We start from the raw sequence: 14,142 nt of genomic DNA on the forward strand, positions 1-14,142 counted from the left end.
TCAGCTTTCCATTCTCAGAAGTCTCTTTAAGCCTTTTGTAAGATGGGAAAAATCTAATAAGGGAGAGGCTATGGCTCGGAGCTGTGCTCCCAGCCGGGGTGACTGCCGGGTGCCCGGCTCCCTTTGGTGATATTTAGCTGGCTCTTTCTTGAAAATCAGTCTCGGTTCAAGTGACTTAAAAATGCATTTTTCCCTGGGGACAGCCACCCGCAAAAGCCTTTCATTAAGACGTAGTGGGTTTGTGCGGCTGGAGTCCCAGCAGTAAAGGGAAGGTAAGTGGGAAAGGATGCTGCGTTCCTCTGCCGGGCAAGGGCGCCTTATGGCTCCCCAAAATGTGCAATTTTTGTCCTACTTCTGCAAAATCTGGTTCGTTTGATTTTAATCAAGACTTTGGGCATAAATCTGTAAGATTTTATTATGTTCTGAGTACTGTGGAAGCTGCACCTCTCTGTTGCGGGTAGCTTCTTGGGAGATGGATGAAGAAGAGGAATGGGGAGATGGATGAAGAGGAGGAATGGGGAGATGGATGAAGAGGAGGAAGGGTTTGAGCCTCCTGGAAGCAGCAGGAGCAGCGTGTTGGACCGGTGCAGTGGGCAGGGAGTGGTGTCTCGGTGCGGGGAAGGGCAGGAGGTGGCAGCAGGACCAGGGTTGGGTTGGGGTTCCAGTGGGTCCTGTGGGTCATGGGCGGGAGGAACCCACCTTGATGGGAGCAGCGTGTGGGTGCAGGCTCACGCCGTGCCCCTGCCAGCGCTCTTGAACTAAAAATGTGCATTTTCACGTGTTGGTGTTGATGGACTTCCATAAAATCAAGAGGACTCCGCTGCCTGATGCAGAAACAAGCTTGTTAAAGGGAAATTATTTATGCCATTGGCAGCAATGTACTAATAACACTTTTCGTACGAGGGTATCGCGTTGCTTTACAGATATTCTGCTTCACAGTCTTCCGATGCCTCTGTGAAGTGGGGGGAAATGTGGTTAATTCAGTTGTACAGGTGAGGACACAGGACCTCATGTCTGGTCCCCCCGCGCCCCAAGCGCAGCCCAGCTCCTCCTCCTGTGCCACACCAGCACCGCGCTTTTCCTTAAAAGTCGATAATTTGAGAGTCATTGTGGAAACCAACCCTCCAGGGTCGCGGTGGCTGGGGTCTGAAGTCCCACAAGCCATTAAAGACAGTACCCAGTGCCCCAGTACCCTTTCTGGAGGAGGCAGGTGAATTTGCTGTAGCTCTTATAATAAGGGATAATGTCCGGGATGTGCCTGGAGGGCACCCGGCTCCATAAGGCCAAGCCTTGCCGTCAACGGCATCACCGGCTGTTGAACGGGATTTTGAGCCTTTTCCAGGGGTCTGATGCCGGTGGGTGCCACAGCAGGTGTGGGAGCACCCCAGGGCTGCTCCCGGCTCCGTGGGCTCTTCCATGTTTCAGGAAAAAACAGAACGGAGAAAAAACACCCCAGGCTACCTCAGTGTGGTTTTGGTATGTTGTGAACAGAAATCATCTGTTTCTCCCTAGACTGGGAGTTGCTGAAGGCGAACACCCCAAGACACCTCTTTTCTCATTAAACCTCTGGGTTTAGGAGCTTCCAAGCCCCGGGGCCGCTTTCCCTCCCGCGCCGGCTGGTGATGCCAAAGCACCGACCTCCGGCCAGCCCAACGCCGTAGCCGAAGTTCACATTCGAGCTGATTCTTCAAATTTACCTCCTTTGCTGGAGATCAGCTTTCCTGGCTGCCCCGGAGGAAAAGGTTCCTGTTGTTTCTTCAAAGACCAAGGTTAAATGAGCAGCTGCAGCACAGCTCGGTGGTAAATGCAGGTTTTGGGGGTTTTTTTTAGGGGTTGGGGAGATGAGCTGGTGCCAGCGCTTGGCCGGAGGGGTTGCAGCCGGGGCTGCTGCTGGGGTCCGTCACCAGGGCTGGGGCTTGGACGTGTGAGCTCCCCTCTTAAAACGGTGTCATCCCCGCTACAGGCGGCTGTAAGCCCCTTTGATTTTTCTTGTTAAAAATAATTGGGTTTGTGCGTGTGGGGGGTTTTTTGGGGGAGGTTGGGTTTTTTTTAAGATTTTAACTGAGAGACAGCAAATTTAGTATTTTCTGTGTCTTGGATGTGTTGTGATTTACATTTGATTTTAGGCATAATTAGAAATGCAAGTAGAGCGCTTTGTGTTTTACCTCTGCTTCAACTATTTATGGCATGGTATGCAAATGAAGCAAGCTATGAATATTAAAGATTAGAGTATGTTACAAAGTATCACTGTCTTTAATGAGTTCGGTAATGGGCACAGGCTTTGCACACACTTTAATATGGAGGTATTTTATGTTGTGTGCCGTCTCCGCGGCTCTGCAGCTATCGATGCCGTGTTTGGTTACATCCCAGGAGAGCAGGGCCGTGATTTAAACCCTATTGAGCCCCGGATCGGCTGCAATAGGTAGGTGCGATTTCCAAGCGTGCCCATGACAAAGGCGGCTGCGGCTGGCGAAGGGTGTTGATGGATTATTTCACAGAGACTGTTTCAGTTCTCGTCTAGGTCAATCCGTTTCATCTGCTGCAGCGTTGTAGATGGATCTGAGAATATGAAAGCGCTCGTCGACCTTTCAAGGTGCTTTGCAGCACTGGGAGGGAATCTTAAACACGCTCCTGCCAAAATGGAGCTGCTGCCTCTAACATCACATAGACCCCAAGAAATTAATTTTGCCATTCCTCGCCAATTAGACTTACTGACATAGAATTATTTGGGGGTTTATTGACACATCCGAAGGCATTTGAGGGAACATCTTATCTACTGGATAGCAGAGGGTTGGGAAGCGGGGCTCCTCGCGTTAACCCTTTCTTGCCGTAGGAGTCTGGGCAGCCCGGTTAGCGCCGTTTTATTTCTAAACCAGTAAACGGTTTTCTTTCTAAACTAGCATCATAGTTATAAAAGAGGAAGGTGACGGTGTTTTGGGGTGCTGCAGTGCACACAGAGATTTCGTCCACGGGTAATTTGAAGAACAAACTTCTGCTTGAGCAGCGGGGTCCCTGCGGGATGCAGCGGATGCTGCGGGGTGATGCCGGGGGGCTGTGGGAGGTGGGGGAAAAACCAGCCAGATACGGAAAGCAATGGATTTTGTGCCGAATGGGGTTTGGGGAGGGTGGGCGGCGGGGAGGGAGAATGAAGCATGCCCCAGGGAGCGTGCTTTTCAGATTTGAGGTATTTAAATTACAAATTTTGATGAGGAAGATTGTCAGCAGTATTCAAAACAGTGCTTAAATTCTTTTGAAACACTGTCGAGCTGTGCTGTGGCAGTTGAAAAGTTTGGCACACAAGAACTTGGCCCAGAAGTTGCTGCTTGGGTTTTTTTCCTTTAAAACTCAATTCATCTGTATTCAAGTATCCCACATGCTTAAGAAAAAAACCCCACCAGGCTCATACTGGTTTGAGACAGACCCTTCCGTGCAAGGGGAGCTGCAGAAGTGATTGATCTCTAATATCAGGGGGTTTCCTTGTTGGTTAATGAGCATTAAAAATTATTCATACTTGTGTATTTAAACAAACAAAAAAAAAGAATTTTATAGTGCCTGTGTCCACTCATACAAACAACCAGCAAACTAAACTGGGATTTAGAATATGCTTGTGATCCACTGGATTATTAATCCATATGCATCAGCTATACCTTTTTTTTTTTTTTTTTGATGGGTTGAACGGTGTTCGTTTTCGTGGGATCAGCTCAGTGTTTGCAGCACGCGTCTGCAGCATGTTGTGAACGTTGGGGAGACTTTCTTACCTCCAACCTCTGACCGTCCTCTGCTCCATGAGGCTTGGATCTCCATAAAAGCCCCACATTGTAAGCAATGTATGTGCTTTAGCTAGAGCGGGGCATCAGCAGGGCTCTCCTGGGGACGTTGGCTGTTCAGCTGTGGCACAGCAGCACAAAACTCGTAAGATGTTAGTGTTGGCTCTGAAGACGTACTTGACCATATATAATACATATATATAAAAAAATAATATTATATACATAATATATTGACCATATATAATCTATATTATCATAGATATATAAGATAATATTCTGGGTTGCAGTGTTGTCTGGGGGTGTTTTAGGGCACGTTGCAGAAATAGTCACATTCTGAAGCTTTGGGCAAAATTTGTTGGACCGGTGAAGGGTTTTGTTGCAAGAGCAGAGGAGTCAGGAATGAAAAGTTGGCGTTGTCTCCTGTGCCTTCATGCCTCGATGCTGCGATCCTGAGAGTGGGAGCTGAGTCTGCAGGGGGGTTTCCCCCCGGGAAGGGGGGAGAGAGAATTGTTTGCTGAAGCGCAAGCAATGAATGCAAGGTATGAAAAATGCAGGTCTTCTGCTTCCCCCCCTCAGCCTGGGGAAAGTGGGCATCAGGCTGAGGTGACCACCTCATGTCACAACTTTTAGGTTTCTCGGGGTTTTTGCTCAATGACCAGAAACCTCAGTTTTGAAAAACATGCTATGCAGTCTAGTATTTGCTTCTGTCAACCTGAAAGTACAGAGTTAAATTTCTGCAGTCTATAACTTTCCTTTTCTGCAGGCTTATATTTCCATTAAGGATCAAGCTCAGATGCAATTGTAGCTTCGCTTTATAAAGTATTAAAAGTTTAATGTATAAATGTCTTCCTTCGCCAGAACTTTTTGGCAGTATTGTTTTCCAGGGCTGAAATTTCTACAAAAACATGGAGATCCCGAGAGCTGCAAGGGCTCAGCTGCCCTTCAAGGGTTAATTATATTATGCCTACTTTTTTTTTTTTTGAAAGCAGGGAGAATAAGCTGTAGCCAAAAGTAAAAGTCATTAATTTTAAGACAGAGATGTAAGCAAAGTTTCCTTCCCCTCTGCAGGTTGGTCAGGGTAGGCTATGCAGTAATTGAAAAGTAAAGGCAATTGAATTACAGGCTCCTGTCCAAACGGAGTGCGATTTCTTTTTTTTTTTTTTTTTTTTTTTTACAACCTCCATTGCATCAGAACTAGGCAGTATTCCTGATGTTCTCATGTGTGTTAATGCTGACTCACAGACTAACTTGCACAAGAAAAAAAACACACAGGCAGCTCCACCATACTAGGTAATGAGCTCTAGCAAGAAGCAGCGTCTGATGTTTTGTAAGCTTTTTTAATTGACCTTTTAAGATATTTACTTTATTTTAAGGCTTTCTGCTCCGTAGTGGCACGATGGTAGAACTGAGTCATGCATGTTATATATTGCTAGCTCTGCTGTTGTGTACTAGGAGTGAGGAGAATACAATTCAGCATGGCACTTGTCTTTTTGATGTGTTACGGATGTGAATTAATGTTTGCGATGGGATGCAGGCAATGCACGCTTTGCAGAAGGCATGGTGATGGGGTGCTGTATGCTTTCTGGTGGATGTAACTTAGTCGGGGTTTTGAGTTTTTATTAGATTGCAAAAAATTACATTCTGCAGAATAACTGTATTTTTTTTATCCATGTCTCTCCCTTCCCCTTTTCCTCACGGCAATCTGCAAAAAAAAAAATATTAAAATGTTGCATTTTCTATTTTTGCTTCTCCTTGCTTTGAGAGCTCTTAAAATCAGTGATAGATTAGGGGGGGGAAAAAAAATTAAAAAATAATGGCAATAACACGCTTCGCCTTGGCTGAATGACGGCACTTTTTGGAGGCAGCAGCCTGCCGGGTGGGTGACCTCGAGCGGTGATGTTGCGCCCAGGCTGCCGGTGACTCACCTTGCAGCAGGACGGAGCCTGGGGAGCTGCTGCCGGTGCCGGGGTCCCCGGGGAGAGCACCCAGCACCCCATCCCCGGGCTGCCCTGGCAGCGGGGGCTTCACGCACCGGCGGGGCTGCATCATCAGCATTAATTTAATTCACTTTCCCATCTTTTCCCCCATTCCCTGGCCGAGCCTCCAGGTCTTTTACTTGCCGGGCGAACTTTTAGGATTATAAAGCAAATGTAGCTCCGTGCTGCATGTCTGCTGCGTGTGCGTTGCTTATGTGTTACTTAGTAATATTTGCAAATTCAGTTTCTGCTGTCTTAATACGGCAGAAATAATCTTCTTTCACCCATTGCCACTGGCTGCTACACTAAAAATAGGGTACGTTAGCACTGCTCGCTGCTTGCCACTTGCAGCATTTCAGAAATAAGTACTTTGGAGCTGCAGAAACAAATGCTGCAGGAGAGAAGAGGAGTCTCGCTATGACTGTCATTTGATTACCAAACTTAACCTTGTTTTCTTTCCCCTGCCAAAGACGGGCATTAAACTGTGCAGGCATCCACGGCGTTTCACATTTGTGCCCCGGTCCCTCTCCTTCCCCCTCCCTGGGTTTTCTCGCCCCGAACCCCGACGTGGGCAGAGGGGAGGGTTGGTTTTGGGGTGGGGGGGTGCAAAGACTTTTCTTTTTTGCTTCTGTCACTGCGGTGCATGGCGGGGGGGGGTATGCACAGCGTAGACCTGAAGTGCATTTTATTTGACTTTATTTAACTCTTTATTTTATTTAAGGCGTTAGAGCAGCTCCGTGCTGAGGGGATGGTCCTTCGCCACCGAGTTTTGCAGTTAGCTGTTGCGTATTTTCCTTCGGGCTTATGTAAAAAGTGCGTTTCCTTTTCATTAAAAGAGGGGGGGGGAACCCCAAAACCCTGTAGCAAGAGCTGGGTGGGTGGCACCCCTGTGTTGGGGGGGGGGGTGGAATTGGGGAGAGCCCTGGGGTGGCGGGCGCCTTTGGGGAGCCCCCCGCCCCGGTTGGATGACATCCCCCTGCCAGCCTCAAATCCAAGGGTGGGATTTTCCCCCCTCTCTCCTCATTTACAGAAGAAAGGGAAGTTTCCTTTGACCCTTTGGGGCCTTCAAGGGCAGGACTTTTCAGCTCTTTTCTTTTGAGGGGCTTTGGCTGGGGGGGTGCAAGCCCTCCACCGCTTTGTCTCCCACCCCCGGCGGGTCCTGCTGCCTTTGTCCCTGTCCCAGCTGCCAGCGCACCTTCCTGCGAACCTTAGGACTTTGGGGATTTTGGGGTTGGGTTTTTTTTGTTGGGGGGGGGTGAAGTCTTTGAGTCCTTTTGTATATTGGCTAAGGAAAAAGACAATTTAAATACATTATCTAATTATTTCTGATTACTCCTGGGGGAGCTCTGATGCCAGCATCTTATTCTAGGTCGATGCTTTTTTTCCTTTGTTGTTGTCGTCTCACCCCGACCTTTCAGGCCTCAGAGCAGGAAAATACTTTAGAAAACAGCAAACCTGCTTTTTTCTCCCCAAAGCACATGAACACAGAAACTGAGGATTCTCAAACTCTCATGGAAGTCGTATCAAATAACAGCTGCATTTTTTATGAACATCTTGTGACAAAGGCTATGACTTTACAAAAATCATGCAGACATGTACAAATTGTCCTGCTATATCCAAGAGCTGGAAAAAGAGGCTGCCATTAGAAAACAAAATGATGTATTGCTTGAATGGTCACATATCTTAAATAATCGGGGGGGTGAGGGGTGGTTGGCTGGTTTTAATCCCCTTTTGTCCAAGTTTTCCCATTTGGTAAGAGATGTCCATCTGATGATCTGTCACCTGTAGGACGTGGCAGCCCAAAGGGGACTGGATTTTGGGGGGATGGCGATGTTGCTGGGGGCTCCTCCTGCACCCTGGGGCACAGCTCAGCTTGGGAGACGAGATTGCAAAATACAGTTTACATCTGTAATTGCTAAGGTCATTTTTCCTGCAGCACAGCTCTTCCCGTGTCAAATGGACTGAAGCCATTTCAAACCATGCAAAAGTAGTTTGGTGCTCTATTTAAAAAAAAAAAAAAAAAAAGCATATTTAGTAGAGGAGATTTTTAAGTTAGATGTTATCAGATGTTATTGCATTCACTCTAGTCACAATAATATTTTGTTGCTGTTGTTTTGAGGGGATGTGAGGTCTGGGGGTGAGCAGGTTCTCATTGGCTTTCAAGACTGCCTTCTTTTATTTCTTGGATTTTGGGGGGGTTGGGGCTTGTTGATGGTTTTGGGTTGTTTGGTTTTTTTCTATGTTCTGATCATGAAAAGGCGGGGGCAAAGCGGGGAGGAAGAAACAAAAATCCAGCAGTCCTGGCCTATATGGTTATTGAAGTCATTTGGGCTTTTGCAGCTCGCTGGTACAGCTTCGCCTGTGTTCCTCGATGCCGTTTCTAGACCAAACACAGTTACTGTTTTCACCATTTCCCTGTGAGGGTGTTTTGGGGCTTTTTTCTCTGGGAAACCTGGAGGTCTAAACTGTCACCGAGTGCCACCAGCAAGCTCGCCCGCTCGCTTGGCACCTTTGTGACCAGAAATCTCCTGGAATGGCAGGAAAGGCCACCGGGAGCTGGAGTGATGCAGTTTTGGGGATGGGATCCCTTGGGGTGGTGAGGCCAGGCTGCAGTCCTGCGGGAGGCATCCCCCAGGAGGGGTCAGTTGTGTGGAGCATCTTGGTTCAAACTCTGATGTCTCACGGGAGGTTTTACATGAAATCTGCCAATAATTTGCTAGGCTGGGGCACTCTGGTGCTTCTCACCTGTTTAAACGTATCCTGAACTGGCACGATTTTGGTGTTTTTAGAGAGAGGCATGGGTTCCTCCTGGCATGCCTGGCTTGTTTATAGAGCAGATTCTAAGCAATATTAATAATTGATATCTATTTGAAGTTGGTTTGTTCTGTGCTACCGAGCTCTCCTTGGCTGGTCCCACTCATCCTGCCCTGTTGGGTTTCTCCGAGGCAGGGGCTTGGGAGCGGGTCCAAGGAGGTCCCCTCCAGTGCCTCCCTGGTCTCTCCTCCAGCTCTAAGGGAGCTCTTGCTGGAAGAAAAGAGGAGGAGATCCTTCTCCACCCGTGGTCTGCCATCCGCACGGACAAGGCTTCATTCAGGTCCCTGAGTGGAGAAGTTATGTTTCTGTAAAGCACATGCAATTTCAGTAATTTTCACAGATCCAGAGTGGATCTGCGTTTGCCAGGGCAGACTCCTTTCCTTCTCCAGCAGAGGTTGGTGGTGCCGTGGTTGGAAGAGGTCTTGGGCTCTTGGGCTTGGCTGTTGCGGTGTCATCTCTGACCTCCTCGCAGGATGTCACCTTGGTCCCCTCTCGGTCCTTTAGCCTCCTCATCAACACCAGGCAGAGCTCTCGTTGACCTGACGCCAAGTTTTGGCCGAAGCGTTGAGCGCTCCTGACGCGTGGAGGTCCTGGAGGTCCTCGCCTGGGAGCGTCACGGCTCTGCCAAGCGCCGGGAGGCTGCGGGTCCCGTGGGATGCCGAGCAGACGTGTTAGTGCCGTTTGCTGGAAGAGCAGGGGAAGGCAGCCAGCCCCTGGGCGTGCAGGAGTGGCAGCAGTTCGCTGCTGTGGAGTTGAACTTAATGCACCAAACATCGATATGGACGGAGGTATGAGCACCATCGGCAGGGAGGGGTCATGCCGGAGCATCCCCGGCCCGGTCTGCTCTTCCCTACGGTTATCCTCCTCTAAGGATGGCTTCACCTCTAATCTCCTAAATTTTAACTGTGTGTGACCATCCGAGCGGAGCAATTGAAACAAATCCGAGAGCAGTAGCAGAAATAAAAACGCTCTGGGCAAGAGAGAAGTAAGCAAAGTGAGGCCCCACCCTCTTTCCCAGAAAAAAGCACCAAACATGCTCAATAAATGCGAAGGTAATTTAAAATCTGAATCCAGGAGACAATGTGACTAGGATTTCATTACTTAAGCAAATGGATTTGCTTTTAGTGGATTCAGCCACAGACTGAAAGAAGCTTTCCCCAAGGGGTAAACATTTTTCCTGCATTTGAAAGGCTTTCTTGGGGGTGGGGGGGACGGGACCTGGGAGGGGGGCACGAATCAGGACTGTGGCCGCCCAAGGAGCACCTTTATTTTGGGCAGATTTGGGCATTCCCGAGGCTGTCCTTTTGGGTGGGCGGTTTTGGGGAGCCCCTGGGGTGGGATGCTGGGATGCTGGGGGGGGTGCTGGGGCTGGGGGGGTGCTGGGACTGGGGGGATGCTGGGGGATACTGGGGGATGCTGGGGGATGCTGGCCGCGCCTTCCTCCGGCTGCAGGAGTTAACCAGCAGCAGTGCCAGCTCTGCAGACTGTTTGGAATAGTTTAAATGCTTTGACACTCTGGATGTACTAGATGGCAGGGGAGGCAGTTTACAGCGTAATTCATATGCAAAACTGCACTATAAATTTAAAACCTGTCTCAGTTGCCGTGGCACCACTAAGCATTTCATCAGCATACAGTACAGTATTTCTGCCATCTTTGTTTGCATTGCAGTGACTCATCAAAAGTCTGTCTTGTACCAACACTGAGAGCATTCCTCTGGCACTGATATTTCTCTGTTTTTAAAGCTTCGGTTTGAAACTGGCATTTACTTCAGGTCCCTAATCAAAGGGCTCTATTCATTGCAGAGAGCAGCCTGAATGTTAATCTGCATCCGGCCTATTCATTTAGATGCTGTGCGCTGCCGGGGAGATTTGACTTGGTAAAAGCTTGAGCTACAGCAGATACAAACCCAGGGTTTGATACTATATTTTTTTTTTTTATTTTTTTTTTTTTCCCCTCCCCTGAGCGATCGTCGTCGCTGCGTATAGCGTGGCGGCCTGGGCGATACGGAGGGACGCAGAGCCCCTCCGGCCAGCGGCCACGCTGGGCACCGGCTGCTGCTGAAGGTACGTTCGCTCCCAGCCAGGCGAGGGGACCGGGAACTTCCTCGCTCGGAAGAATTTTTTTTAACCATGCAGATACAATTAAATTGGCTCCAAGTGTGTTCCCTTTTCTTCCTGTTACCCCGTGGCCTTGCAGATAGGACTTTTTTTTTTTTTTTTTGCCAGCAATGGGAACAGAGCAGCTCTTTGTGGGTTATTATTTTCTTTTCGGAGATATATTTTTTTTCCTCTTTCTCAGATAAACTTCTTCTTTTTTTTTTTCTTTTTTTTTTTAATATTGTTCCTATGAGCTTTCAGCACTAGTTAACCGTAGTTTTTCTTCAGTAGTATTGAAGGCAAACAGGATTTTAAATCTCCTGGACTCTTGCGTGGAGCTCGGGGAGGGGGGACGGGGGGGTTTGGGCTCCGGCTCGTGTCGGTGAATCCGCAGTGATTTCCTTTGCTGGAGTTCCAGTGCACGGGCTGCACTAACGCTACCTGCTCCGCCGTTGCACGGGGTTTGCGTATGAGCTCCCTTCGAACGCGAGGCTTTGGTCGGTGAGAGGAGGAATTATCCCCATGGCCAAAAGGTACAGCTGGCCTTAAAGAGCGGCCGCGGTGGGATGCAAAGCCGGAGCCGTCGTCGCCTCGAGCCCGTTTTCGTGTGAGGTTGCTCGGAGGGTCCCCGATGCCCCTCGGCTGGGGCCGGTACCCCCGGCCGGTGGGCGATGGGCTGGGGGGGGCCGGGGGGCTCCGGCCGCAGGAGGGGCTGAGTTGGGGCTCCCCCCTGCCCCACTTTGGATTTCGGGGAGAAAAATAAGAAGACAACTTGGTAGGCGGCTTGCTGTGGCACGTTGGTTTGTTTTATTGGGGCTCAAATATCTGGCTTAATTTGGAGATAAGCCTCGTTTTGTTGGAGGATAAATCTGTTGAGAAAGGGTTTAACTGTTGAAATGCTCCCTCTTTCTGGTGCAAATGGGAAGATTGCTTTTCAAAGTGCTTTTTCCTGGGAGCTGTCGCTCCGGCAGAATCCTGTATTTATTTCAGGCAGAATGGCACATTGTTTTATAAATATCTTTTCTGTAGTTTCAACATAGCTGGTGGTTGTTGTGTTTCTTATATAATGCTACCCGAGATCTGTCTGACTATCTTACATTTGCTTTACTGTTCACTCCTCTCCCATTACCGTTCAGATTTTCCTGCATAAAGTAAAACCCCCGGGGGAGTAAATCAGTGGTGCTTATTTAAACAGACCACAACTTGAAGAAAATACTTGTGTTTTCCGAATATCCTTTGCCATCCACCAATAGCATTTCCAACGTTGTTTGAAAACATCGATAAGTAATTTTTGTAAGCGATTGCTTTTCCGCATCGGCTCTCAGAGCTTAGCTTGGAGCCTTTGATGTTGGGTGAGGTGGGTTCCTCTGCTTCTGCCTGCTTTGGTGAACTGTCTAAAAACGCTGTGCCTCTCTCCCTGCCTTCTCCGTTTTTCAGATGTGCCCTACTTTGGATATTCCTGCATTGAATGTCTGAGGAGCTCCAGCCGATCCTGAGCCATGTCGCAGATGTTGCACATAGAGATTCCCAACTTTGGGAACACCGTTCTGGGCTGCCTGAACGAGCAGCGGCTGCTGGGGCTGTACTGCGACGTCTCCATCGTGGTGAAGGGCCAAGCCTTCAAGGCGCACCGGGCGGTCCTGGCCGCCAGCAGCCTCTACTTCCGAGACTTGTTCAGTGGGAACAGCAAAAATGCCTTTGAGCTGCCAGGTACCGTCCCCCCCGCTTGCTTCCAGCAGATCCTCTCCTTCTGCTACACCGGGAAGCTGACCATGGCGGCGAGCGAGCAGCTGGTGGTGATGTACACGGCGGGCTTCCTGCAGATCCAGCACATCGTGGAGAAAGGGACGGACTTGATGTTCAAGGTCAGCTCTCCCCACTGTGACTCTCAGACCACCATGATCGAAGACCCCAGCTCGGAGCCGCAGAGCCCCTGCAACCAGCTGCAGTCGGCCTCGGCGCCCTACGTCATGTCCCCTTCCATGCCCATCCCGCTCCTCACGCGCGTCAAACACGAGAACCTCGAGCTGCAGGCAGCTGCCCTGCCCGGCCTGCCCGGCAAGCGGCCCCTCGAGCCCGGCGCCCGAGAGGGGACCGGCGGCGGCGGCCCCAACGCCGGTCCCCTGAAGCTCTCCCGCGTCTCCTACTACGGGATGCCCAACCTGGCCACCCTCATCCCCAACGTCCAGCAGGTCCAGTACTCGCAGGGGGAGCGGACGAGCCCCGGCGCCAGCAGCATTCCCACCACCGACAGCCCCACCTCCTACCACAACGAGGAGGACGAGGAGGACGACGAGGCGTACGACACCATGGTGGAGGAGCAGTACGGGCAGATGTACATCAAGTCCTCGGGAGGCTACTCTGGTAATGGACGGTCTCTCTCCTTGGGTTTTCTGCTCTCCTTCGGTGGTTGCTTGGTCCTTCTCCAGCCGGCACGGGTAGCTTTGGGCTTGTTCGTCAGGCTTTTGTCTTCAGGGGCTTCGTTTGTTTATTTACGTAGTGCGGTGCACGTGGTGGGCTCGGTGCTGGTGTCCGGGTGTGGCATGAGCAGGTCCCCCCCCGTGCCATCGCTCACGGGCCGTGTCCCCAGTTGAGAAGCTCTTTAGATGAGAGAGGCTACGTCATCCGCCACGGTCGGTAGCCCTTCGCTTTTTGGCTGAGGGTGCCGACAAGCAGCCTGGTGGTTATGCGAGGCGTGCGGTGGTGACACCGTCCCACGGCGATGGCGGAGCTCACCTGCCACTGGTCATCCAAGAGGGATGGTCATCCGTGGGAAGGGAAGCGTCAGCCCTTGCCAGCCCGGTGGGGTTAGGTGGTCGGGCTGGGAGTTAGTCTTCAGCAAGGTGCACGTTCCCTCCGTCCTGGCCTTTTAGAGTAAAATTTTTTAAAAGCTGATGAACGTACGACATTTGGAGGAAGGGAGAAAAACATCAAATAAATCATTTTCATAGATGTTAATTAGGCACATCTGCAAAAAGAAGAAAAGAAGGACTTTTATGCCCACTGCCTGAAGTGACCCCCCGTTCCTTTGCCAGCCTTGCCCAGCGCATCGCTGTCAAAAAGGGAAAAGCAATCTGGGGGCTTCTTGTTAATATTTTATTTCTCTATTAGCTGAGTCCCTGGGCATGCCTTAGAGGAGGTGGCTCCACTTTGGTGGGGCTCAGCCGAGAGCTCCACGGCTCAGCCCCAGAGCAGGCGCAGGGGCACGAAGCCCCTTCCCTCTCCCTTAGCACACAGGAGAGGCTTTCCTGGGGAGTGCACCCCCAGCACCGGGCAGGGCTCGGACCCTGTTGAGGAGCAGGGGCAAGTGGGGGGTACGGAGCTGGGGGCTCAGGACCGGAGGGGGAGATGCCCGGCTGGGTTGCTGGCGTGCCCTCATCCCGTGCAGATGCAGCTCGCAGCATCCCATGCAGATGAAGCTCGCAGCATCCCGCATGGAGGCTCAGCCTCCGTGCAGCGGCCTCCCCGTCGGAGCTGCAGGTGTTTGT

At 50.4% G+C, this 14,142-nt stretch overlaps 1 protein-coding gene across 2 annotated transcripts in view; it reads left to right on the forward strand.

Moving 5' to 3' along the window:
• The window catches only part of NACC2 (NACC family member 2), a 63,358-nt gene that overhangs the window by 30,413 nt on the left and 18,803 nt on the right, over positions 1 to 14,142 (forward strand). Inside the window, exons 1-2 of one of the 2 annotated variants that reach the window (XM_075055159.1) lie at positions 4,506 to 5,094; positions 12,092 to 13,018. In XM_075055159.1, the coding sequence (XP_074911260.1) occupies positions 12,154 to 13,018 (865 nt within the window). In that variant the 5' untranslated portion in view covers positions 4,506 to 5,094; positions 12,092 to 12,153. Of the gene's footprint in view, positions 1 to 4,505; positions 5,095 to 12,091; positions 13,019 to 14,142 lie in introns of those variants that run through there. The other variant, XM_075055158.1, reaches the window with a different exon arrangement.

Source organism: Buteo buteo, chromosome 23 (assembly GCF_964188355.1).
Source record: "Buteo buteo chromosome 23, bButBut1.hap1.1, whole genome shotgun sequence".
NCBI lineage: Eukaryota > Metazoa > Chordata > Aves > Accipitriformes > Accipitridae > Buteo > Buteo buteo.